This window comes from Hakea prostrata, unplaced genomic scaffold (genome assembly GCF_041222555.1).
Source record: "Hakea prostrata isolate BN-2017 unplaced genomic scaffold, UWA_Hpros_2 contig_95, whole genome shotgun sequence".
NCBI lineage: Eukaryota > Viridiplantae > Streptophyta > Magnoliopsida > Proteales > Proteaceae > Hakea > Hakea prostrata.
The window spans coordinates 26303-50495 of NW_028291214.1; the positions used below are offsets into that span (position 1 = coordinate 26303).

Below are 24193 nucleotides of genomic sequence, written 5' to 3' on the forward strand. Positions count from 1 at the left end.
TTTTCTAATTAACCACATCTCTGGAGTCTAGTTTGCTCAAAAGCCATACTGGGTTCATCAGGACTATAGAAGATCAGGATCTCAAATCAACCAGAAAAAGAAAGAAACTATTTTTTCACTAAAACAACAATGGCCTTGGTTGCATGTTGATGACAGATCATTTGCATTTGAACAAAAATAAATGAAACTGAAATTCTTTTCAGGGATAGAAGGCCCACCACACAAGAATAAGCTTTTAATAAGAAAGGTGGATGGTTTTGGGTTTTAAGACACTCAGCATTCTCAGTCTACAGCTTTTGATTCCCTCCATACGATTTTGCTTTTAGGCCATGCTGCTACTACTGCAGCAGCAGACCAGTAGCCAGCTAGGTCCACCACCTTTGTGATCGAGGGTGACTTGAGAAAAGTATTACACATATAACAAAGAATGTACATAAAAAGATTCAACAGAACCAAAGCTTTCTCCATCTATACAGCCAACATTGCATTTTCTGCTAAAGAAGCTGCTCTGGGTGCTCTCAATCATCTTTGCTTTTGCAAAGTAACCCCACCCTAGCACCCAAAAAAACACTAACACCCTAACTCTGACTGTACAAGAAAGCTTTATGCACAGTCATGTATTATGAACAGTCAACACTTCAGCCAATTGATAGAAAGTGTTGACAATACATGATACACCTCCATGCATGAAAAAAGGCCCAATATTTTGGTAATAAGAAACAAAAAAAAATAATAATTCATGAACACATCTTAGGTAAGGATCTGGCAGTACTTGGGCTTGATAATCTTGACTTCATCATTTTCTCCACCTGGATCTGCATTTTCCCACAGACTTTCTCCAACTCTGATACCCTCAATTCCATTCCTTTTAGTTGTTTTCCAAAGGTTTCATTCTCCATTGAAAACTCAGACTTCCTTCCATAGAGCATGGTTTTCTCGTCTTCCTTCCCCTTGTTTCCCTTCTCACTGAAACTACAAGGTGAGTCACCAAAAGACCTGAGACAGTCGCTGTTCGAATATCGAGACAGTCGAGCGACTGCATTTCTTGATGGGAATTTTGAGTTTTTAGCTAGGTGTTTGAGAGCTTCTAGCGAAAGCTTCGCATAATTCAGTGCACAACAGATGTTCATCTTTTCCTCCTCGGATAACTTAGAATGAACCTGGAAAAATCCTAAATCAGTCCAAGTTTCCAAATCAAAATAAAATTTGTTGGGAGAAACTAATAAATCAACTAAGTTTTTCAACCATTTGGTTTTAAATTGAAGATTCCATTATTCCACATGTATGCAGACTAAGAGCAAACAACAATGGGTTTGCAGCCTCACCAAGGCTGAAAAAGCTTAGAGCTATAGTAGATATCAGATGCCATACCTCTAGATACATATGCATTGCATGGTAGATTCCATCATAGGAGTCTCTTGCAGAATCAGGCAGTGCAGTGACCAATGCCACAAATTTTGAAGGTTTCAAACAGGGATCAGGGGCTACTTCTGCAATATACAAATCCATCAAGCTTGCAACTTTTCTCAATCGAGTTGATGATGCCCAGCAGTCTCCCTTGCTAAGAAATGATTTCAGGAATCTCAGTACCAGGCTCACATCATATAGATAATGTGCCCCAGGTGGAGATGGTATAAGCAGGTTATCAAGTGCAACATAATGCAATTGTGAACCAATCATCTTCTCTAACTTGTTCTGGCAAGATTTCTTCATATTCAATCTCAAAGCCACCCGAAGAATCTCAAATAAGCTTTTCCATGAAACAGAGTTGTGGTCTAGCAAGAACAGCAGCTCAACCACAACTTCTATGATTTTGTGCTTCTCAGAGGATCTGGCACTGGATAATCTTGATTTTTGGTAATAGAAGAGGAACTTACTGAGAATTACATGATCGAATTTATGGGTAACCATGGTCCTTAAAATCTTCTCAGTCAAATAAAGATTCAAGGTTACAAAATCTTCAAACCACCAATTCACCCGGGAGTAATTGTACCTGAAACTTTCAGTGCTTATCGAGTCTGAAGAAAACCGAAAACTACTGCTGGCTGGAGAAGCAATGGGACTGGCTTCGATGGCTCCAGAAGCCAATCTTGTCACGAGGGAATCCAATAATTTCTGAAGTATTCCAGATGAAACTGCTGCTGGAATAAATTCTTGACACTGTTTCAGAGCTACAAAAAACTCAGGCCAGGCCCAGTAAGTGATTCCTTCTAAGAATTCTTCGGTATGTTCAATCAAATTGTCATCTGAAGAGACCTGTTTACTCATTTCCATGAAATGTGCCACACAATGTAGAAGAGATATGTTGGAGGGGTTTATCTCAATTTGACCATTGTTGTAGCAGAACCTTGCCATGAGTTCGAAACCCCTTGCTCCTCCCGGAAAGTCATGGAATATCACTTTAAGGTTCTTACCAGCTGGAACAGATTTACTAAATAATTTGTTTAATCTACCTGAAAATGATGAAAGAATTGTCTGCAGATGCACATCAGGCAAAGCATATCTTAGACGATAAAAATATAATTTAAACAAAAACCACCAAGAAGAAATCTAAGGTTGGGAAATAAGAAAAAAAGAATATAAATTTCTGCAATTGAAAGCAGAACTACTACAAATGAACTTGAGCCCTAACAAGTAGCGAATTCATGAAAATCAGCATCTGCTACAGAAGCAAGACTACAAAAAATAAAAAATAAAAAACAAAGAAGGGGAAATTAATACAATGATAGGTACTCAAAGAAAACGAAATTAGTTATGAACATTTAATCCACCACTAAAGTAGCAATAAATGAGGATTAAGGAAAAATACTAGCAACGAAAACAGACAAATTCAAGCCACAAAAGGAATAAAGAGGAGGAACAGAAAAAGGCCCACAACCCTTCGAAACAGGTGCAAATTGAATCGAAGTTATAGTGGAGAATTAGTGACGATATAGACAGCATTAAACAACAGAGAGAGACAGGGGAATGTCAAGGGTTATGGGTTCAAAAGCAGATAATCATATGAAAATTCCAAAGAAGAGGGCAACAATGGCGAAAGCAAATGGAAAACACAATCCTCAACAATCAATCACATAGCAGAGCCAGCCAAAAACCACACAACGACAAAGCAGAAGGGTTCATGGACCTCTAAGGAAAGCATTCGACACATCGCTGTAACTAGTTAGAGACCAAAGCAAATACAAAGCTATGAACCACCTCAATCAGGTTGAAAAGCAACAAAACCCAATAAAATTGAAGCAGAGAAGAAAAAGAAACCGAAAGGGAAAGCTGGGTGAAGTGAATTTTACCTTATCCACCATAAAAATCTCTTGCCCATTGACGTCTACTTCAATATCACAGCACATACGCATCCTTTGAGTGGAGAAAAGATACAGAAACCACCTCAAAACAGACTCTCTCACCACCTGAAAACTAATTTTCCGTGAAACCCAGTAGAAAAGATTTAGTTCAACTTCAACTTAGCACAGAAGGAGAGAGAGAGAAAGTAGCTCATCAGGTCATCCGTTGCGTAGTCAAAATGGGGAGTTTTTAGAAATGTTTTTCAGAGCAGAAGGAGAGAGAAAGAGAGCATATAAGACAGAGGAGACAATATATAAAGGGAAGAGATAGATGAATAAGTAAACAAGCAGAGACGACGAGAGACAGAGAGGCTCAACCTCCGAACCTCAAGGTCTAAAGAAAACAGTAGTAAGGGCCAACTTCCTTCCTGACATTCCTGCAGAAATGGTTATTTTATTGTCAAAGAAAATTAAAAAGAAATGTTGTGGGGATAGCCCAAGCTTAGAATTCAAGCCTTTTTTATGGTTTTCTTCCTCCTCTTATTCCATTTTCATCGCTGCAAGTCTCACTCGTCACACAACAACCACCACCCACAAATCCCTCCCTCTCTCACTCTCTCTCTCTCTCTTCCTTTTTGGTATTTGGGTCTTATTAGTAAACGCTAGAAATGCCCATGAAAGTCATACGACTCGTGCCCGAGCTAAGTGTTTTAAGTAGGAACTCTGAAACCTGTTTATCCAAGAAACAATGTAACTATTTTGCTAGAATTCAGCCATTCACTGCATTCTTCACGGCTTTCCATGCAACTGTTAATTGACCAAACTACCCTATTCTGTATAGTTTACTAATCCAGCATTCAAGTTTATGAACTACCAGTCCCATGGACTCAACTGGAATGACAGATTCCTTTGTTCAGGGACCTCAAGGCACTGAACATCCATGAGGCGATTACCAGAAAAGAAGAACATCCATAAGGGCATGTCCACTCTCTAGACCCCACAGTCCAAACAGTGAAATTAAACTTGGACAGGTGGATGTGCTTGTAACACAGAGGAAGTAACCTCATATGTAAAGATAATAAGTCTAAGAAGATGTCATGGATTCGAACCTTCCCCTGGCCTGTGGCCCCCAGTCGCTATAACTGATGAACATTACTGCAAAAACTACTATCCAAATCCGGACCAAAATCCAAATCTATCTATGAACCTTTGAATCTACGTCACAGTTTAGGATGATAAAAATCTATTAGTTATAACTAACTACTAAGGAGAATAATTTTAGGAGTTCTAAGCCTCATCATGTTCTTCATTCTATTAGTTATCTACTTAGATATAACAATTGTGTTACCTAATACGGTATCATCTTCACTCCCTAGGAAAGTGTCTACCTGACTTACCCCTATTTACAAAGAGATTGTTTTCAACACTTCATCCCATGACCAAGCATTCAACAAGGTTCCATTTTGATCAGCCCAAAGACTGTAACATTCCTATCCTCCCTCAGTTAGGTACTTAGCCTCAAGAAACACTTTTGAAAGCGTCTAATAGAAGTTGTTTCTAAAAACATTTTCAGAGCTCTAGATTTCAGACTTTGTATTTATGTTTCAATGGAAAACGACCTTCACGATCCTGCTACAACTTGTTTCACTTAAAGTTCATCTGCTTTCAAATTTTATTTTCAAAAACACTCAAACTTCTCTCTTTTTATTCCAAGAAAACAAGAAACAAAGCATTTGTTTATTATAAAACAAGAAACACTAACAACAACTTACTTAGAGTGGGTTATCAAACAGATCCTATCAAAAAAGAAAGAAAAAAAAAAAAAAAAAAAAAAGGGAAGGAGAGGAATAGAGATGCTTTACTTACAAATCAATGATGTTTTTATTAATCATAAACTAGACAAACCACCTTCTTGGGTTTATACAGGAAGCAATCCCTCTCTCTCTCTCTTTCTTTTTTTCTTTTGGTACATAGCAATCCCTCTCTACTCAATAAAGTAATCAAAAGTATTCAAACCCCTGTATTCTTTGGACAAAATAAAGAAAATAAAAAATAAATCTCTGTATTCAAATCTCTTCGTTTGTTTTCAATCATTACTTGTCTAGTTTTATATAGCAATACAAGTAGTTAAAACTACTTTGACCATGTTTTGACTACATTCTAACCGTACAATTCGCTCGTTGAATGTTAAGTTACCATTTCACATGGATAATCACCACTGAATAACAAGCTCAAAATCTATCTATATGGATAGAAAATTATACTTCTCTCACATCTTTTCACCATACATTTAAGAGGAGACACACGTTGAGTATTAATAAGGTAAACCAAAGATGGGCCATCTTCCTAAATATGCGATTAAAAAAGTATAATGCAGCACAATCCTCTACTCTCGCAGGTAACAGATCCCAACTCTTAAACAACTACTATAAATAAGGATCCTAACTATTGAATAATTGCTATAAATAGTGAATTTATGCATGGAAAATGTTATTCTCTTAAATGCTTTGCTTTCTCTTATTTAGGAGTCAAAGTATTTATTAGAGTAGCTCTTGCAAGTATAAGGGTAATAAGATAGTATGTTCAAGCCTTAGGGGGTTGGTTTTGATTGGTATAAGATCAATAATACCCCATACTAAGAAGTCAAGAGTATAAAACTTCTTAAACCAAGTCTTCTCTGCCTAATACATAAGCACTTCCCCGTTCCCCGGAGGATATAATATATAAGCCCTACTCCCAATAATTAGTCAAGGTATGTAAAAGCATATCCAAACACCTAGGTGAAATATTAATCATCCATGTGATTCAACAGTTTTAGGGTGGTTGATTACCGTTGAATTAAATATTTACCACCAATATCAACACCTCTTAATGAAAAGGTCATGAGTTTGACTCTTGTTAGGGCATAAATAATATCCCCCCCCCCCAAACACATAGAGCACCTTTAAAAAAAATTACAATTATCCACCCTTAGTTGAAAGTAAAGAGGCCAAAATTGGGGTTGCACCAAAATAGAGTTTTGAAATTAAGGTTCCAAATCGGAGCTAAGACTAGACTTAGCTTTGTTTTATTGCAATTTGATCAATTCCTATTAAGAGTGTAGATCAAAGCAAGATGCTATCTAGTCTTACAAGAATCTGAATTGAAGTAACATCTGAATCCAAGTCGACCAGTAGATGCATCCTTCTCTAGCTCTTAAATAATCCCTAGCAGCTGAGATTGAGTTGGAACAAGTATTTGCTCCATTGCCGTTGATTTTGTCAAAAAGTCAGTCACAAGGTTTGGTTCTCTATAACAATGTGTGATTTTCCAAGCCATTGCTTCTAATTGAGGATAGAGAGTCCACCAGCACTACAGTGCAAACTATGGTGGTTCCTTCTTGGACAACAAATATATAACACCCTTAAAATCGGTTTCCACCCAAATTTTCCAAAATTCAAATTCCGTTCCAATTTACAATCCTCGTATTTAGTCATTTTTCCAATGAATAACTGAAATGCATGTAACATTTTTGCATTATCACCTCAAAAAATTCACCTGAACCAACATTTCTTGGGTTTTGCTTTAATGGAGTTGTTCTTTTTTTTTTTGGGTTTATAGAGAGAGAGATGTTTAGTGTCTACTGTTTGTTTCTGTTGTATAAAAAAAAAAAAAAAAAAAAAAAAAAAAAAAAAAAGTATATAGGGTTGAGCTGCACTGGGCCAGGCTAGACTGGTTGGGCCTTGGGCTTGAAAATGCCCAATTGGTCATCATTGCTGAGCTTTCCCATAAAGAAATACAGATTGACATTGTTGTTTCACTTTGGGAAAAGTTTGTAAAGGTCAAAAAAGACACCACACAAATAAAAGACGGAAAATGATAGGGCAATTATCAATTATCCTTATTCCTTAATTAATTTGTATCTCTTTACACTTTCCAGATGGAAAAAGCTACTAGACCGTCTTGTAGAGTGAGGACCGCCATGTACCAAGATCATGAATTGGGTTTGAATTTTGGACCCAACTCCAAGAAATACACCGACACATATTTACTTGGATACCCTCGGATGCCAATCCAAGATCCCAGATGAGTCTAAACCTAATTGATTGGCTTTTATTTCTTAATCCTTAACTGATTGTTTATTAATCCCTGCTCATCTCAATGTCTATGGCAGTAGAGCATTGCCCCAGGGTCTTGCTGGCTATTCATGACTCACCATGGTTGGTAAGTTGTAAATGATATGGATCTTCTTCAACGACATTTAACTCTCACCACCCCTGGAAGATGTGCTCGCAATACACCCTATGAATTGGAGATCAACTCTAACGATTATAGGGTCAAATGTGAGCAGAATGGTACGTAATGATCTTGTATCTCTTGCATAATTAGAATCTATCCCCAAAAAAAAAAAAAAATGATAATAGAGGGAAGAAATAAGGTCACCACATGATCACTATTGAAGGCTTTACAACAATTGATTGTTGTAGCTTATGTCTCAAATAATATTTTTCCGCCTAATTAGTCTGAAGCTATAGATTCAGATCAGCAACTCTGCTCCTCAAATGGTGATCTTCAACATTTACCATGATCACAAAGTCAGCTCCTAAATGGTATGGTGGATTTCTTGGCCGCCGGCCGGGTTGATCCTTTTATATGAGTTATCAAGAGTTTGGTCTACTGTGGACTCCTGGACGCTACAACTTTTCTTGATAGACTTGTTGTTTGTGATAACTCCTTATTCCTTGATGCAACGACGCTACAACTTATATGAATAGAGATGTAAGCGCTTTTTGACAAGTAAAACAAAGTCGAAACCACATGTTTTCTCTCAATCTTCCTCATAGTAAAAACCAACATGGATGCGATATAGAATGTTATGGTTGTACGTTGTGTAAGATGGTCGTTGAGTTACACATGTATAGGTATCCAACTTGATTTGGAGTCTGGATCATCTCCCTTGATGTCTGTGCTCCCCATACCTCTGTTGACCATGAATTATAGGGGTCCACATGATTAGGGTGATGGGAGTTATTTTTTTAAATGTTTTATTATTTTTACTTGTGGGCTCCACATAATTTGTGGTTGTAATGCCATCGAGAGAGTGCTCCATGATCCACACGAGAAGCACTTTGTGCTCCCCGAACACCTCCCTGCTCAACACGTGTCTCTGGAAAAAAAAATTTGTTTTAACGTTCCGTTTTCTTTGCGATTTTAAAACGTAAAAAATTGTTTCTCATTTTGAAACTTATTTTACCATTTTTTAATTTGGTTTCCCGCATTCATTTCAGCTTCTTCTCCTCCATCTCCTCTCTTCATCTCTTGGGTGAAAACCAAACTAGCAGTGAAAATCTCATATTTTCGTTTCCATATATCTCCATCTCTTGGCTGAAAACCAAACTAGCAGTGAAAATCTCATATTTTCGTTTCCATATATCTCCTTCTCTCTTCATGGCTGAAAATCAAATCAGCAGTGACTGAGTCGTTTTTTCATCTCCATCTCCTTCTTCTTTTTTCATGGCTGAGAACCGAAGCAGCAGCGAAGACCTGGCCAAGAAAGAAACGACCACTCTTCTGCTGTATCTTTTCCCTGGCCTGTTGCTCAGATGACCCTCTCTCGTTTTTCTTATTTTAAATCTTTTTTAAGATTTTTTGATTTGCTTTCCCACTAAAACACAAATTCTTATCATTTCAGCTCATTTTCTAGCTCGGTCTCTCTCCTTCTCTCACGGTGGACCATTTATCCATCGGCCATAAACCCATCTTTCCATCTTCATCCTTTTCTTATTTTAAAACGTCGCTACAATTTTCTTATTTACTTTCTCTGAGATCCGTCTGTTGCTCTCAGAAAAATGGTGACATTGAAGAACCATGGAGGTTCATTCTTCCCAAAGGCAGGTTCATGCTTCCCCATAAAAACATATTTGCAAAAAATACACAATATAAAAAATAAAATAAAAAGCAAAACAGAAGAAGAAAGAAAACAAAGAGTTTTTATAAGGTGAGACTTTGTACACACCAAAATAGAGTTGGATTGATGGACAGACTCTGCTTGAACAAGGTAGGGGGAAGCCGCCAAGCCATGGTAGGCGGTGGTGTAGGTGTAGAGAAGGGACGAAGGATGGGATGAGAGGGATTGAAGGTGGGATGTGTACCACTATTATGGTTTGTGGTTTGGGGAAGAAGTACCAGTATATGAAAATTTAGGATCCTTTGCATGCAACTGGGTCATGCTGCCTCTTTGTGTGCGAAATTTCAATGAGTCATGCTGACCCTTTGTGTGCATAACTTCAGCAAGGAATGTTGTGAGAAAATGGCTCGTGTTAACCTCTTATGTTATAATTCATCTCACCCTCATCTTGAATTTTTAGCTGAATTGATCAAGTAAACCTGTGAGACGCAGCAGAAGGGAGTTGAGATTGCAACTAACAAGGCATTCAAAATTTGGGGTACATTGTTCTTTTCCCTTTCTAAGCAAAATGCAGCTCCCTCTTTGCACAAGTTCAAAAATTCAGGCTTCCAGTGCTAGATGATGTGATGGAATTCCTGCAATAACTAGAATTAGTGAAGAAAGATTAAACGGTTCAATTCAATCATTTTAAAAATAAAATCTCACCTTTCTTAGCACTTATCATTTCTCATTCTAGCATTGTTATTCCTTTTGCTGCTTCAACTGAAGCTCCAAATCCTACAAAATATTTGAAAATAATTACAGCAAATGCTACTTAGTGACACGTGACAATTGAATAACAAATGAAGTAGATCATGACAAACAAATCTGGTGAAATTGATAACTAAAACCATAGAGGGTGGTGTTTGGTAACACAATTGTGAAAGAAAGCTTGTTAGATAGAATAATTTCAATAAAAGGTTATGCATTAGTAATTAGAATAGTTCTTACACTCCTTGAGGGTTAGTAACATGTTGTAAAACAAGAGATGAGAATGCATATTGAAATTGTACAGGACCACTAAAAGTTGATGGGCATGGCATTAGGTTTAGTTGGCTTTGTGCTTGGGTAGATGCTTGGTTGCTTCTTTTTGAGATTTCACTTTTTGGCCCTGTAAGCAAATGAAAAAAAAAAAAATACAATTTTCACTTTTTGGCCCTGTAAAATAAATGCATCAAAACACAAAAATATTTAGCTTGACCATTTCTTGGGTTTGTAAACTTATTTTTTTCGTTTCTTCTCCACAATGCTTACCTTTCTACCACCTGGTACACCATCATATTTTGCTTGAGTTCCACTTTTTTTTTGGGTCAAAAGTTCAACATTTCATTCATACTTGAAAGAAAATACAAACACAAACACCAAACAAAAGGAAAAAAACAAGATCCAAGGGATGGGCGGAGCCCGATAAACCCTCAGAATACTGGTTGTGACAACCACAGAGCCATGAAAACTTAATGGGTATGATAAACATAACCACCACCACCGCCTGCGGAGACACACCACAAAGGCGGACACTGACGCAGACATAATCATGCCACAAGGGCTTACATACCACACGCCTCAAGGGCGAAAACATAGCACGCCACAAGGGCGGATACAGAACACGCCTCATAGGCAAAGACAAAACACGCCACGAAGACTAACATACCATACGCCACAAGGGCTTACATACCACATGCCTCAAGGGCTTACATACCACACGCCTCAAGGGTGACAACAGAGCACGCCACAAAGGCGAAGACAGAACACGCCACAAAGGCGCCAACTCAGTTGTTGAAGCAAAAAGCATATGATCTTGTTTCAGAACTCCCATCTTGAACCTGCAAAGGATACCACAAGCAACAGAAGACGAAAAAAATCTGGCAAAAAACATAGAATACATGACCAAACTTGCATCTACCACCAGTGTGTGTGTGTGTGTTTTTTTTTTTTTTTTTACCTGGAAGCTTTGAAACCGATGAATGAAAAGAAGTGTGCAAAGAAATGGAGAAAACAGGGGAAATGGATAAAAACCAGCAAAAAAAGAAAAATAAAACGAAAACCAGAGAAGACGAGAAGGAAAATGAGAATAGGGGCGATGGATAAGACCAGACAAGAAGAAAATGAAAACGAAAAATCGGAGAAGATGAGAAAGTAGATGAGACGGGGGTCAAAGGATAAAAACCAAAAAAGAAGAAAAAGGAAACCAAGAAATAGAGATGATGAGAAGGTGAGGAGGAAGGAATAGGAGAAAACAGAGACTGAGAAGATGAGACGGAGGCGATGGAAACTGGGAAGGGGAATAGAGACAGAGAAAGAAAGAAAACGAAAGAAAAAAAAACCAGTAAAGAAGAGAGGATGAGGAAGAAGAAGTAGAAGAGGTGGAGAGACAGAGAGTCTCTCCACCTCAAGGCACGGCGGCGTCGAAAGGTCGTAGTGCGGAGAAAAATAGGGTTTCACAGCGGCGTAATGCCTGAATTCCACTTACTCTGAGATATTTGATCGCAATGGTTTAATGCATTTCTTTTAGGCTCCCATCCTAACTCTTGTTTTAAAATTTCTTCAACTCTTTTTTGTCCATCTTTCAACAACCTTTTCACAAACAAAGTTGCCTTTTCACTATTGGCAACTTGTGTCACAAGGTTAACTCTTTGGTGGCATGTCACTATATCGGGAACTTGTGCTTGTATCCTCTTGAACAACACAACCATCATTGTCACTTACCATTCCAACCTTAGCATATTTTGTCCATCTTTTCAATATATATATCTAGGTGGAAGTGTGTAAATCTTTCTCTCATTGAGTACTTTAATGACATGCCTACATTGAATGCCCATGAACTCAAACTTTTTACAAGAGCATGTAACTATATTGTTAGAAGGGTCAAATGTGACCGATCTCTCACAATTTCTCCTTTCCTCAAAACCTTTATATGTGCAAATTGCCCCTATCTCTCCAACAATATCAGAGTGACATGCAATCCATCTTTTGTATTCTTCTTTAAACATACCATAGATGCTCAATATGTAATCTTTGGCTGCTTCCTTTAACATTGCCACATCAGCCCATAACTTTGGAATCTTATGATTGGAGTTAAAATCCTCTATTAGTTCATCCAAATAGTTAAAATCCTCTATTAGTTCATCCAAATGTCGCCTTTCAATTGCCTTCTCATACCGCTTCAAAAACCAACTCAAGTTGTATTTTCTTTTCAAGTACCTCTTAAGATAAGTATTAGTACTCTCACTACATTGAGTTGTTGTCATGTCTGCACAAAAATGTTCTCTTCCATATTCTAAAGCCCATTTCTTTCAAATTGAAAACAATTCTTTCAACCACTTATTTTCTTCAAGATTGAACTCCTTAAACAATTCATCCCAAGCAAAGAGAAATTCTTCTTCAGTTTCAGGACCATATATGACATTCTTGAATTTTTTTTTTCTTAAAGCTTGGAGAATAAGCAGCAATAGCGGGGTTTTTAGCTGAATTTAGGTATATATGCCACAGACAAAGGCGATGGCACGTATCTGGCATTACAGTGCCAATAACTTTCCCAATGGCAGCATGTTGATCTGTAAGAATTGTTTTTGGCGCTTTTCCAGACATAGCTTTTAAGAATAATTGAAATAGCCAGACAAAAGATTCTGTTGTTTCATCCAAAAGCAATGCAGCTCCAAAAAATACAGTTTGCCTATGATGATTTACTCCAACAAAAGGAGTAAATGGCCGACCATATTTGTTTGCTTTATAGGTTGCATCAGAACAAATAACATCACCAAAGAGAAAGTAATCTCGAACTGACCTTGCATCCACCCAAAAGAAATTTGTCAATTTGTCATCTTCACAACTTGAACACTATGGAAAAACATTGGATCGTCTAGATGTTTATTTTCCAAATACTCTAAAACAACTTGAACATCTTCATTTATCAAATCCTTCATGCGTTTGCTACGCAAATGATTTTTGTAATCTCTTTTTGTAAAACCAAGGTTATCATGTCCACCAACTTCCTCATATAAGCAATCATACCCTTCTGTAGGTGATATTCCTGAACCACCAAATGTTGAAATTTTTAAAGCTTGTGTAGCCTTTATAACCCTATGTGATCTAAGCAAAAATGCTTCCTTTTCAGTTGCAAAAGAATGATTGTGTTCATATTCAATTTCAATAACAAACCACATCCCATCTATGAGTTTTATCACCATTCTTGCTTTACAACCAATTCTAGTCTCTGCTTGACACTTTTTCAAATTACGAGTCCTTTTATCCACTTTCCGGCAACCTTCTCTTGAACATTCAAATATTCTTTTCATTACCAAACCTTTTCTTGTTTTTCCAGATCGACCTTTACGGATGCTAAAACCTACTTTTTTGGCATATGAATTATAAAAATTGTAAGTCTATCATTCGATACAAACTCCATACCGACCAAGGGAATCACATTTTCTAAATCTTGGCCTTCTTCTGAAATTGGTGCACCATTGATATTTTTGATCCCCATTCCTCCTTTTGTAATGTGCTCAATATTTTCTTCGATTATTACTTCCTCTTCATTACTCATCTCTGAATTACTCTCACTACTAGTATTCATAGTACCTTTGCACATGATACAATGTAGTAAGATTTAAGTAGATAAATTTGAAAGAACAAAATATATACTCAAAATATTTAAATTAAATATCCTTCAAAGAGATCGATATTTACATAATATAAATGAGTAGCACGTAAGTAAAAACAAACTAAACAATTGTTGGATTTTCCAAAGGAAATGCATATCCATAGGCTAGTGGCAAGCTCATTATTCATATGGATCATGACCCCACCAACCGCACACCCCTATCATTAAATAACTTCAAAGCAATCCAACTAATTATTGAAGCAAACTCAACCAATTTAGAAAAGACAGACTCTCCTTTGGCTGTGTTGGAGAGTCAAGAACACTCGAGGTGATTCAGTCTAAGTTCCTCTCTCCCTCGTCTCACTTCTACTCTTGCAGAGCTTTCAAATTAAGATATACAAAAGTACTATCACTGCTGGGCTAAGTCAAAAAAGAAAAAATAGTAGCATAAAAGACATCAACATATCTACACACTATAAATATTGGACTTTGATCTAATCCTACTTTGCCCAAAGGGATTAAGGAAAACCAAAATAATAATGACAATGATATTCCAATTCCATGGGAGTACAATCCATACCAATTCCCTCCCCACACCAGCACTAAACAAAACTTAGGGGAAAACACAAAACAATTAATGGCCAAAGACCTCTGATCATAATCTTCATTAGATATAACTCCATTTTGGTTCCCATTAGATTATATTTGACTATGGAGCTGTTCATTTGTTAGCCAAACCAAAGCTTTTATTCATTGTATTGAAACAGAGAGACCTTACCTTCCCAAATGAGCAATAGGGCGATCTTCAGCCAAGAGAGAGAGAGAGAGAGAGAGAGAGAGTTACCTGAGCATCAGGCCAAGGAAAAGGCACAGTAGAAGAGTGACTGGTCATTTCCTTCCTGGCCAGTTCTTCGCTGCTACTTCGGTTCTCAGCCATGAAAAGAGAAGACAGAGAAGAAGTAGATGGAGATGAAAACACGACTTTGTCACTGCTAGTTTGGTTTTCAGCCATGAAGAGAGAAGGAGATGGAGACGGAAACGATGGATTCTTCGCTGCTGCTTTGGTTCTTAGCCATGAAAAGAGAAGACAAAGAAGAAGTAGATGGAGATGAAAACACGATTCTGTCACTGGTGGTTTGATTTTCAGCCATGAAGAGAGAAGGAGATGGGGACGGAGACGGAAAGATGGGTTTTTCACTGCTGCTTCGGTTCTCAGCCATGAGAAGAGAGACAGAGAAGTAGTAGATGGAGACAAAAATATGGGTTCCTTCAGTGTTGGGTTTGGTTTTCAACCATGAGAGATTAAGAGAGAAGGAGAGACGGAGAAGAAGAAGCTGAAACGAAAAGTTTACGTTTTAGTAGGAAACCAAACTAGTAAATGGTAAAAAAAAGTTTTAAAATAAGAAAAATAATTTTTGACGTTTTAAAATCGTGAAGAAAACGGAACGTTAGAACTTAGAACATAAATTTTTTTTTCAGAGACACATGTCGAGCAGGGAGGTGTCCGGGGAGCACAAAGTACTCTCTGTCGGGGGTGCTGATCCGGCCTCAATCCACACTGCTTAATTTGAGCAAACTTTCATCATTCAATCATTCATAGACGCTGAGGTGTTCCCGGCTACTTATTTTAAATTCTTTCATTTTTCTTAACTATGTGGTGGTTGACGCCAGACTCTAAATACACATGGATTGCAGCATGTGACAAGCAAAAGCCAAAGACATCTCCTTGGATCTCCATTCACTCATTGCTAGTCCAGGAGAATATTGGAGTCCTTTATTTAATTGAACCAAAATAATTCATGACTCAACTTTTCATTGATAAAGAAACTAGCGTTGAGTTTCTTGGTCTATGAATTTATCTTGGTTGGGTCTCGTTCTACCTAATTATTATTACGACTTATGGCGAGTGAATCATGCTAATATGAACCATAACAATGAAGAATCAATCACAAAAGAACGGGGTTTGATGACAGAGTACGGTTCAAATGAACTTATATTTCTGGAGCTCAAAGGAGAGCTCGATGCACTACAGCAGAGAAAGTTTGACAATTGCAATACACGTATAATAGCTACAATCAAAGGTACATCACATTGCCGTGATCTCAAATCACCAAACACCTATCAATTACAACCGTTATATAACAAGAAATAACCAAGAATATAGGAGAGATAAAAGAGAAACAAGGAACCCTAATGGTAGTCGTGCGAGAGAGAAATCTAGAGATTAATGGTTACTTGAGTTTGAAGATTTCAAAAATTTAGAGATTTCAAATCTATGGAGTCATGGTTCATAAAATTAACTGTTTGGTTATCCTGAATCTTTGGAATGAAATTTATAGATTGATCCTTAAAAAATATTTATGAAGTCATGGTTCAAATATTTAACACTTTTATAGTAGAGATGAAATCTCTGGATTTCACCTTATACCCATAAATCTATAGATTCACGTTTTTAATGTAAAAAGGTGAATCTCTAGATTTCATGAATCCAGAAATTCATACAACCAAACGGGTGTAAATCTCCCATTTGTGAATCCAGAGATTTCAAATCTCTGGATTCATGTAACCAAACAGGCCCTTAAGAAATGAACTGACCAAAAATGACATATATGCTATGGCTCAACACATATGGCTATGGTGCCGGTTCAAATCGAGTCAAGCAAAGATCAAGCTAGGGTTGAAGTGAGTCAAATGACAGGCTAAATTACAGATTAGCCCTTTCAATTATAAATACAAAGGAAAGAGAGAAAAGAAATAGTTATGGTGAAAAGATTAAGAGACTGAAAGTCGACGGCCAAATCTCAAAGGATATTAGAGACTAGGAATCATTCTTAGTCAATTATGTTGTTCCCATTATAGATTTGGTACCGTTATATAAATAATATATTATATATCATCAATTTGGTTTTAGGACAGTCTTGGTTTACCTTGTAAAAAAAATATATAGTAGCTTTAATTTCGGTCTTGGCTCCTTGTTATCATCAGTTTGGTTTTGGCTGGTTATGATATCCTGATGAAAGCAATGTGGAAGTTGGAGAGAGAGAAAAGCAAGGTTTTGGTTCTAATTTTTGGTAATTTTATTATTTTATCCCTATTTAAGTGGTAATTCTACACATGTTCATTAATGATACATGTGTCAGTCAAAATTAACACTTTATAATGATAAATCATAAACAATCCTTGATCAAATTTATGAATTTTTTTTCAAATGAATTTATTTTAATTAGCAATAGGATAATAAATCATAATTTCTTTTAATTAGCAATAGGATCATAAATCATACCTACATCTACTTATGTTTGTAGGTCAAATAATCATAAATTTGAACTATACCGAAGATAACCCTAGTTGTAAAATTTACCACCTTATGTTTGCCTACTTCACAACAAAAAACTGAAAAATATACACGAAAAAAAGGTAATGACTTTCAAGTCAACTATAGTCTATCATACTATCATATCATATCGTACTACTATATAAAATTAATAGGGATAATTACTGTTACCCCCTGTATTATATTTTTATTACTAAAAGAACCCTACTCTTTATGAAATTACTGTTGCCCCCCTCAATTCTAACAGTGTTAAGCGACCATTAAGGTTGAATTTTTAATGTCTATTTTGCCCTTTTATAATTAAGAATGCCAAATAAAATATTATCCTCATTTAGAAAAAAATCATATGAAATAATTTTACATGTGTATTTTTATCATCTTGAATTAAAAAAAAAAAAAAAAAAAAAAAGCACCCTATTGGTAGTAGGACTTCTTAAAATAGCTAACGTCAATTAGACAATAAATAAATAATAATCTATTGAAAGTAGAAATTTCTTAAACTGATAACATTAAACTATAAAATAAATAATAAAATTAAAAATAACACAAAAAATTAGGAATTACTATTTTTTTATTACCAAATTGAAAATTACATATCAAAATTTGAAAATGAGTATCCCTTGATTTTCTCTCTTTCTTTTGACTAGAAAAGAAGATTGTTTAATTAGGTTTAAGTTTTCCCTAATCACTCAGGATAGTAATGTAATTTAATATAAAGTGTAAATAAATAATCTAAGACTATAGGGTTAATTTGGGATTTTTAAATAAATAAAATATGCCATATCATCATTTAACTAACGGAGTTTAACAGTAGGGGGACAATAGTAATTACAAGCAAAGTTGAAGGTTGAATTAGTAATTTCAAAAAGTACAGGGGATAAATTAGTAATTAAGCTATAGTACAGGGGGACAATAGTAATTATCCCAAATTAATACTATCATATTATATCATATCATACTACTATATAAAAGTAAAACTTCAATAAACATAGTGATTCATAATTGGGGGGTTCCCCCTCCAAGTTTACCTCCAAACCCATACTCTTCTTTTTAAGAAGCTTCTTAGAGTATTGATTCGGTTGGTTTACTTCTCATTGAGTTTAAGTAACTGTAGAATTGTTCTAATTGAATGATTTGCTTCTTTTCTTGTTTTTGTTTTTCTTGTTTTTTTTTTATTTGGTACAAAGGGGCTTTATTAAGCCGGGGGATGTGATATTAATATGCCTCAGCAAGAGTCGAACCCACGACCTTTTCGCTAAGAGGTGTCAGTTTCAACCACTAGAACAGCTCTGCATTGGCACTTCTTTTCTTGTTTTAAATCCTAATTAAGTTTACTTCACTTTTCAACTGTTTTACTTAGGGTTGCAACTGGGCCGGCTTTTGCAATCCCAAGCCCAGCCCTATATATTCTAATCTAAGCTCAGGGCCAAGGATTATTGTCCTTGACCCTAAGCCCTACAGCGCCAAGCCAAGCCCATTCCTGCCATAATTTGACCTATCCCTGGCCCTATCTCTAGCCCTAGCCCTGATTGACAGTATACTTGGCTGGCCCTGATTGGCCCTATCCTTGTCTTTGTTCCTAATTCGTTGAGATCAAGCACCAGAGACAAAATTAGGGCTAGGATTAGGGCCATAATCAAGGCCAAAATAATGGCTATGGTTAGGGCCAAAAATCAGGGATGGGTAGGGATAGGCCCGGTGGGCCAAAGAGTAATCCCAACCCCGCCATTGGCCCTAACCCGCCCTTAGGGCCAAAATCTTTAGCCCAAGCCCTATTAGGGCTCAGGGCGGGCTTAGGGCTGGTTAGGGCCATCAGGGCCAAACTTGCACCCCTAATTTTACTTGTGTATGTGTCGATGTGATTCAACTTTTACTTGTATCGTCTTAATCGGTCATTATTTTTGTTCATTCTCTTGTACTGATGACTATGGAGACATTGGCGTACGGAGACTTAGATTCTTCGGGAAATATTTGTTGAGGTATTTGAGTCATACTCACATATGGTTTAGGTATTTGAGTTATACCCAACATATGTTCTAATATAGACCATCATATTAGTTACAATCTAACGGTGCAATGCCCTTTGTGGGAGAGTCCAACTAATTATAGAACCTAGTGTTGTTCTATAAGTACTAGATGGAAGCAATGGTCTGAGTATTCTAAACTAGATACTCAGGGTGTAATGCTTTAAGCAACCTTCTACTTAAACCTAAAACCCTAAGAATCTTAAAGCATTACACCCTGAGTATATAGTTTGGAATACCCAGACCAATGCAGGCACTAATCGTTGCTCTGATGATTCATGATAATAAAGCGACAACCACGATAGCCAATAACTCACTCTTTAGTAGTAAGAGGACAAAAATTAGGCAAAGACAAGTCGTACTGAATTATCTTATTGAACAAGGAGTGATCACTTTGATTGATGTAAGATCAAACGAGAACATGATTGATATCCTTACAAAGGGATTGAACAAAGGTCGAACATTCAAAATTGTGGGGGAGATGGGATTAAAGACTATATAGATAGGTCTTAATCCAACTCTATATTATTCAGAATTGTTTGAATTTCATCTAGCCATAGTTTGCATTCATAGTAATTTACATATTTCAGAGAATTTGGTAGGATTGTGGAGTATAGAGGTGTGCAAAGTCATTCCACATTGATGTAGTAACCTTTGTATGAAACTTGATTACCTTTAAATTCCAAACAAAGAATATGAAAATTGTTACTATATTTCAATGATGTTATTGTTATCTTTATATCACTTCACACTTGATGATATATCTTCCGTGGAAGGGTGTGTCATTCCAAATTTGATGATACAAACGATAATTGTGGTGGACATGATAATGACAACATTCCAAATGGAAACATAGAATGGTTCTTTAGTAAAAGAAACCATTTAGATATTGCTCGTGTATAAACTTGATAAGAATGTACGGGTTTTTTAGTCATTATGTGAATTGTATTAAGTTCTTTTGGTAGAACTAATTATCGTATATATATTGTCTAAATGATTGGATTCATATTCTTATGAAATTCATTGATAATTTACAAGGAATGACAAAAATGGAGGAAAGCATCTTAATTTGGAGTTCGATGAGGATGATATTCTTTATGAGTAAAATCATTCAAGGCTACGAGGAACCATTGATTTTTCATACAAATTAAATAGTTTATGTAGAGCCTTTAAATTTGTTTTCATTTTGTTTAAATTTATTCTAAAACTCATGATTTTGGTTTAAAATATTCATTTGAATTTAATTAAATATTATTCTTTTTGGAAAGTTATGAATGCTTCTGTATTAAGTTGAATATTACATTTTTTGGACTAATGCTAAAGCCATATGTAGAACATGGGAGGAGATTGTTGAGGTATTTGAGTCATACTCAAATATATGACTCAATTATGGTCTAGGTATTTGAGTTATAACAAATGTATATTCTAATATAGGTCATCAAATTAATTCGATCCGACGGTGTAATGGGCCTTTGTGGGAGAGTCCAACTAACTATAAAACCTAGCATTGTTCTATGAATACTACCTAGAAGCAATGGTCTGAGTATTTCAAACTACTCAGGGTGTAATGCTTTAAGCAACCTTCTGCTTAAACCTAAAACCCTAACAATATTTCCTTCAGAATGCAATAGTATATTCTTCCACACCTCAACCTTATCATATCAAAAGATTGTACTTTAGTCATTTTTCTCCATTGTGCTTCAATTCAACTCCAAGACTCTTCCAACTCTGAGAAGATCTCTCCTAACTAACCTTTAGAATCTTAACAAACCAAGTCATCAAATCAAACTTGAAGTTGTGCAGTAATTTCCAATCTTGGATCTTTGCATTTGCATTTGTTCTCCCTTCCACTATCATGAGATGTGGAGGCGATCCATGATTCTCTCCTATGCTATGTGGCTACAGTTGCCATTTGTTATGGCAGTATGCTTGTATAGTTCTTAACTGTCTACGACATTCAATTGGTGTTCTGTTGCATCCGAAGCCTTTTCAGAGCAAAGCTTGAGATTCCGAATGGTGTCCAGCAGTAACATTTGAAAAGGTCCGCTATCTTTGACCTATCTCCTCCCTATCTTTCAATATGACAAGATCTTGGGCCATGGAGCATTCAAGGCTATCTATCCTCTAAATAGTATTGTTGTAATTGTTCTGTTATGCATTGACAATTTAGCTTTGGAGGATGTTGTCTATTTAGTTGACTTCTCATTGGAATGGAAGTAGCATGGAACCAACTGAAGATTGATGATATGTTACAGTCACCAGAAAATTTGCAGAGATTAAATTCAGAAGTTATCGTTGAAACATGATAAATTATCAAATTCTTTAACTCATGGATGGATGAAAGAAGAAGAGGTTTTCACCTCCGATGGTCTTGAGGCAATATGATCTCTCTTAATGGGTTTCTCTTTTAAATGGTGAAATAAAAATGTATTCAACTTAAAACCTCTGTTCAGCTTAATAGGTTTGTCTTCTGTAGTTTTATATGCATTTATCATACTCGATCTTTTCTGTTAATTAGATACCATAAGAAGCATAAAAAGCTTTATATGAAGCCTCAAAAGAATTGGGCGAGACAGATCCTCATAGAATTGCATTATCTTCAGCTACAATCCCTCTATTCTTCAAAGAGACTTGAAATGTGACAGCATTTTTGTCAATGGTAACCCTGAAGAAATAAAGATCCTAACACAGCAAACTACTACCAGTAGTGTTATTGGTAACCATTCATTTTGTTTGAACGCATTGGTTCGCTGATCCTTTATGTCCTATTTTTTCCGCTTCCGTTATAGGAACCCAGAGTTCATGGCTCCAGCGCTCTATGAAGAGGAGTACAATGAACAGTTGACATATATTCTTTGAAATGTGCATACTAGAAATGGTTATGTTTGAGTATCCATGGAGTGAATCATATCATACTATCATACTAAAGTACAAACTGAGTTTTTTGCAAGGTGCGAAGTTTTAGCAAATTTTGCCGGTTCGCTCCTTGGCTAACCGGCAAAATTCGCTGAGTTTTCGCCGATAAAAAAATTAATTTCGCCATATGTAAGTCAGCAAAAGTCAAGTCAGTAGTCTTCACTCCTTGCTCATTATTCATTAAATAATTACATTAATGTGGATTAGATTGCTCAGCTCCCAAGGTTCCCCTATCCATTAAATATTTGAAAATTGAAAGTGACACATGAACTATAGAACAAATGGATCAGATTGCGTTAAATATGTGAGAGAATGAAAAGTCACTTTGTGTGAAGTGTGAACAAATGGATCAGAGAAAGCATGGATTTGAGATTTTTATCTTTTCTTCACTTTGTGACCGTGGTTGTAGGGATGAAGTCATGGGGTGGTATTTGCGAAGTTGGTTCCAACGAAGTAGAGATGAAGCTCATGGGTGGCTATTTTCGATGGTGGTTCCAGCGAAGAAAAGCAGAGATAAAGACAGAGTGCTGAAGATCATCTCTTTCTTTTTTGAATTCTTCTACCTCTAGTTGTCAATTCCTTTCAGAAGTAGAGTATCTATTAATGAGAAAAGCCCTAACCTCTCTCACCCTATCGCAAAAAAATCCATTAAATATATGCCAAGTTCTTCACATAAAGAGATAAAGGAAAGAGTAGCAGGGAAGATTTCGGCGATTCTGGCGAATGGATGTCAGTTTCAGTGAAATTTTGCCTGACTTTCAACTATGTTTCGTCGTTTGCAGGGAAATTGGCGATTTTCTAGCAATATAGAGCATATATCGTTTTGGTGCCAAAAAAAGTTCGCTATTTGGCGAATTGGCCAAAATTCGGCGACTTCGACGAAAGGTAGTTCCGTGGTTTTTTGTATACTTTTTCATTAGACTGAAATACCCTCTTTCACCATTCATCCTCAATGGGCACATACTTTTCCAATAGATAAAAATATCCCATTAATCAATCATCCTCAATTGACACATTTGTTTACGCTTTCTTTTGGTGAAACATAGATTCCTTAGCATGAGAGAGACTTAAAGGGCTACCTCTCATAAACTATTCGAATGAAATTACATTTCTCCTAATAAATTGAAAGCCTCCATTTAATTCCCCAAATTGAATTCACAGGCAAGACCATGTAAATTAACAATGACATCGTTCCGAAGCACTAAAATTGCCAAAAGTCTCACAATTGCTTCTTTCTATGATAAGCATTGATGGCCATACCAAGAGAAGTCCGTAGGCAAAAATAGGATTACAACTTGAGAATGCTAGATTACGAGGATGAAAATGATGGTAACGACAGTTGACTCAACTATCATAGCTCCTCGCTCCAACATAAAAATGATCATCCATGGTGGTGTGGCTGATTATAGCAACTTTAAATCGCAGGTAGTTCCATCTAAATTTTCAATATTTCATGTTCTCAAATCATGTTCTTAATCTAGCGTCGAGGTTGATGTTAGCAAGTTGTTTGCTTGGAAATATAAGAGGATTGTGGACAAAATGACACATTATCGATTGTAGATAAAAGAGGGATTCCAAAAGGAGAAAGAGGAAGACAAAGAGAGAAGAAAGCCACAATTTTTTGGAGGGCTATCATTGTTTGTTGACAATATATAGCTTCCTCTATGTGGACATTTGAACAATCTTTGAAGCGATAGCAGATGTCAAGGGTATGATTAATTTCTAGACAAAACTGAACTGAATGGAGATGTTTCTCTCCCGCTAAAATTTCATTTGATAATCGGTACGTGTAATTCGGTAAGTTCTTCATGTTTGTTACATATCTTAGAAGTATGTTACTTACAATATCCAACTATCACTTTTCACAATATCTTACTATTACTTTTTGTTAAAAGAAAAAGAAACTCACATTTCTAAACTAACTACAAGCCACCTACATTGACATATGAAAACCCCAAGAAAAACAAAAATATGAACAAAAAAAAAAACTCTTTTTAATTAAATTAGAATTACCTTTACAATATTCTCTGTAACAAGAATTTCTATCAGAAAATGAAAACAGATAACCATTTAGATGAGACAACAATATACTCCAATATTGGCTGTCCATTC

At 36.2% G+C, this 24193-nt stretch overlaps 1 protein-coding gene and 1 pseudogene across 2 annotated transcripts; both read right to left on the reverse strand.

Moving 5' to 3' along the window:
* Positions 1 to 218: 218 nt before the first annotated feature.
* On the reverse strand, positions 219 to 3928 carry LOC148998916 (BTB/POZ domain-containing protein At3g22104-like). 2 transcript variants are annotated; one of them, XM_089141611.1, is made up of 3 exons: positions 3291 to 3928; positions 1372 to 2475; positions 219 to 1160 (listed from the first exon to the last, which is right to left on the reverse strand). In XM_089141611.1, the coding sequence occupies exons 1-3, from the start codon at positions 3351 to 3353 to the stop codon at positions 738 to 740; spliced, it is 1590 nt and encodes a 529-aa protein (XP_088997737.1). In that variant the 5' UTR covers positions 3354 to 3928; the 3' UTR covers positions 219 to 737. The 2 variants fall into 2 exon arrangements, with proteins under 2 accessions (XP_088997737.1, XP_088997738.1); XM_089141612.1 differs by having other exon boundaries at positions 1372 to 2453; positions 3291 to 3363.
* A 5981-nt stretch (positions 3929 to 9909) lies between these two features.
* On the reverse strand, positions 9910 to 13780 carry LOC148998917 (protein FAR1-RELATED SEQUENCE 5-like; annotated as a pseudogene).
* Positions 13781 to 24193: the final 10413 nt, after the last annotated feature.

Bases quoted from the DNA above. Each gene is read 5' to 3' on its own strand.
- LOC148998916 (XM_089141611.1), bottom strand. From the start codon at position 3,353: ATGCGTATGTGCTGTGATATTGAAGTAGACGTCAATGGGCAAGAGATT. The intron at 2,476-3,290 runs GTAAAATTCACT...GTGCATCTGCAG, and splicing joins AGATTTTTATGGTGGATAAG to ACAATTCTTTCATCATTTTC. The intron at 1,161-1,371 runs GTATGGCATCTG...GGATTTTTCCAG, and splicing joins CAATGCATATGTATCTAGAG to GTTCATTCTAAGTTATCCGA.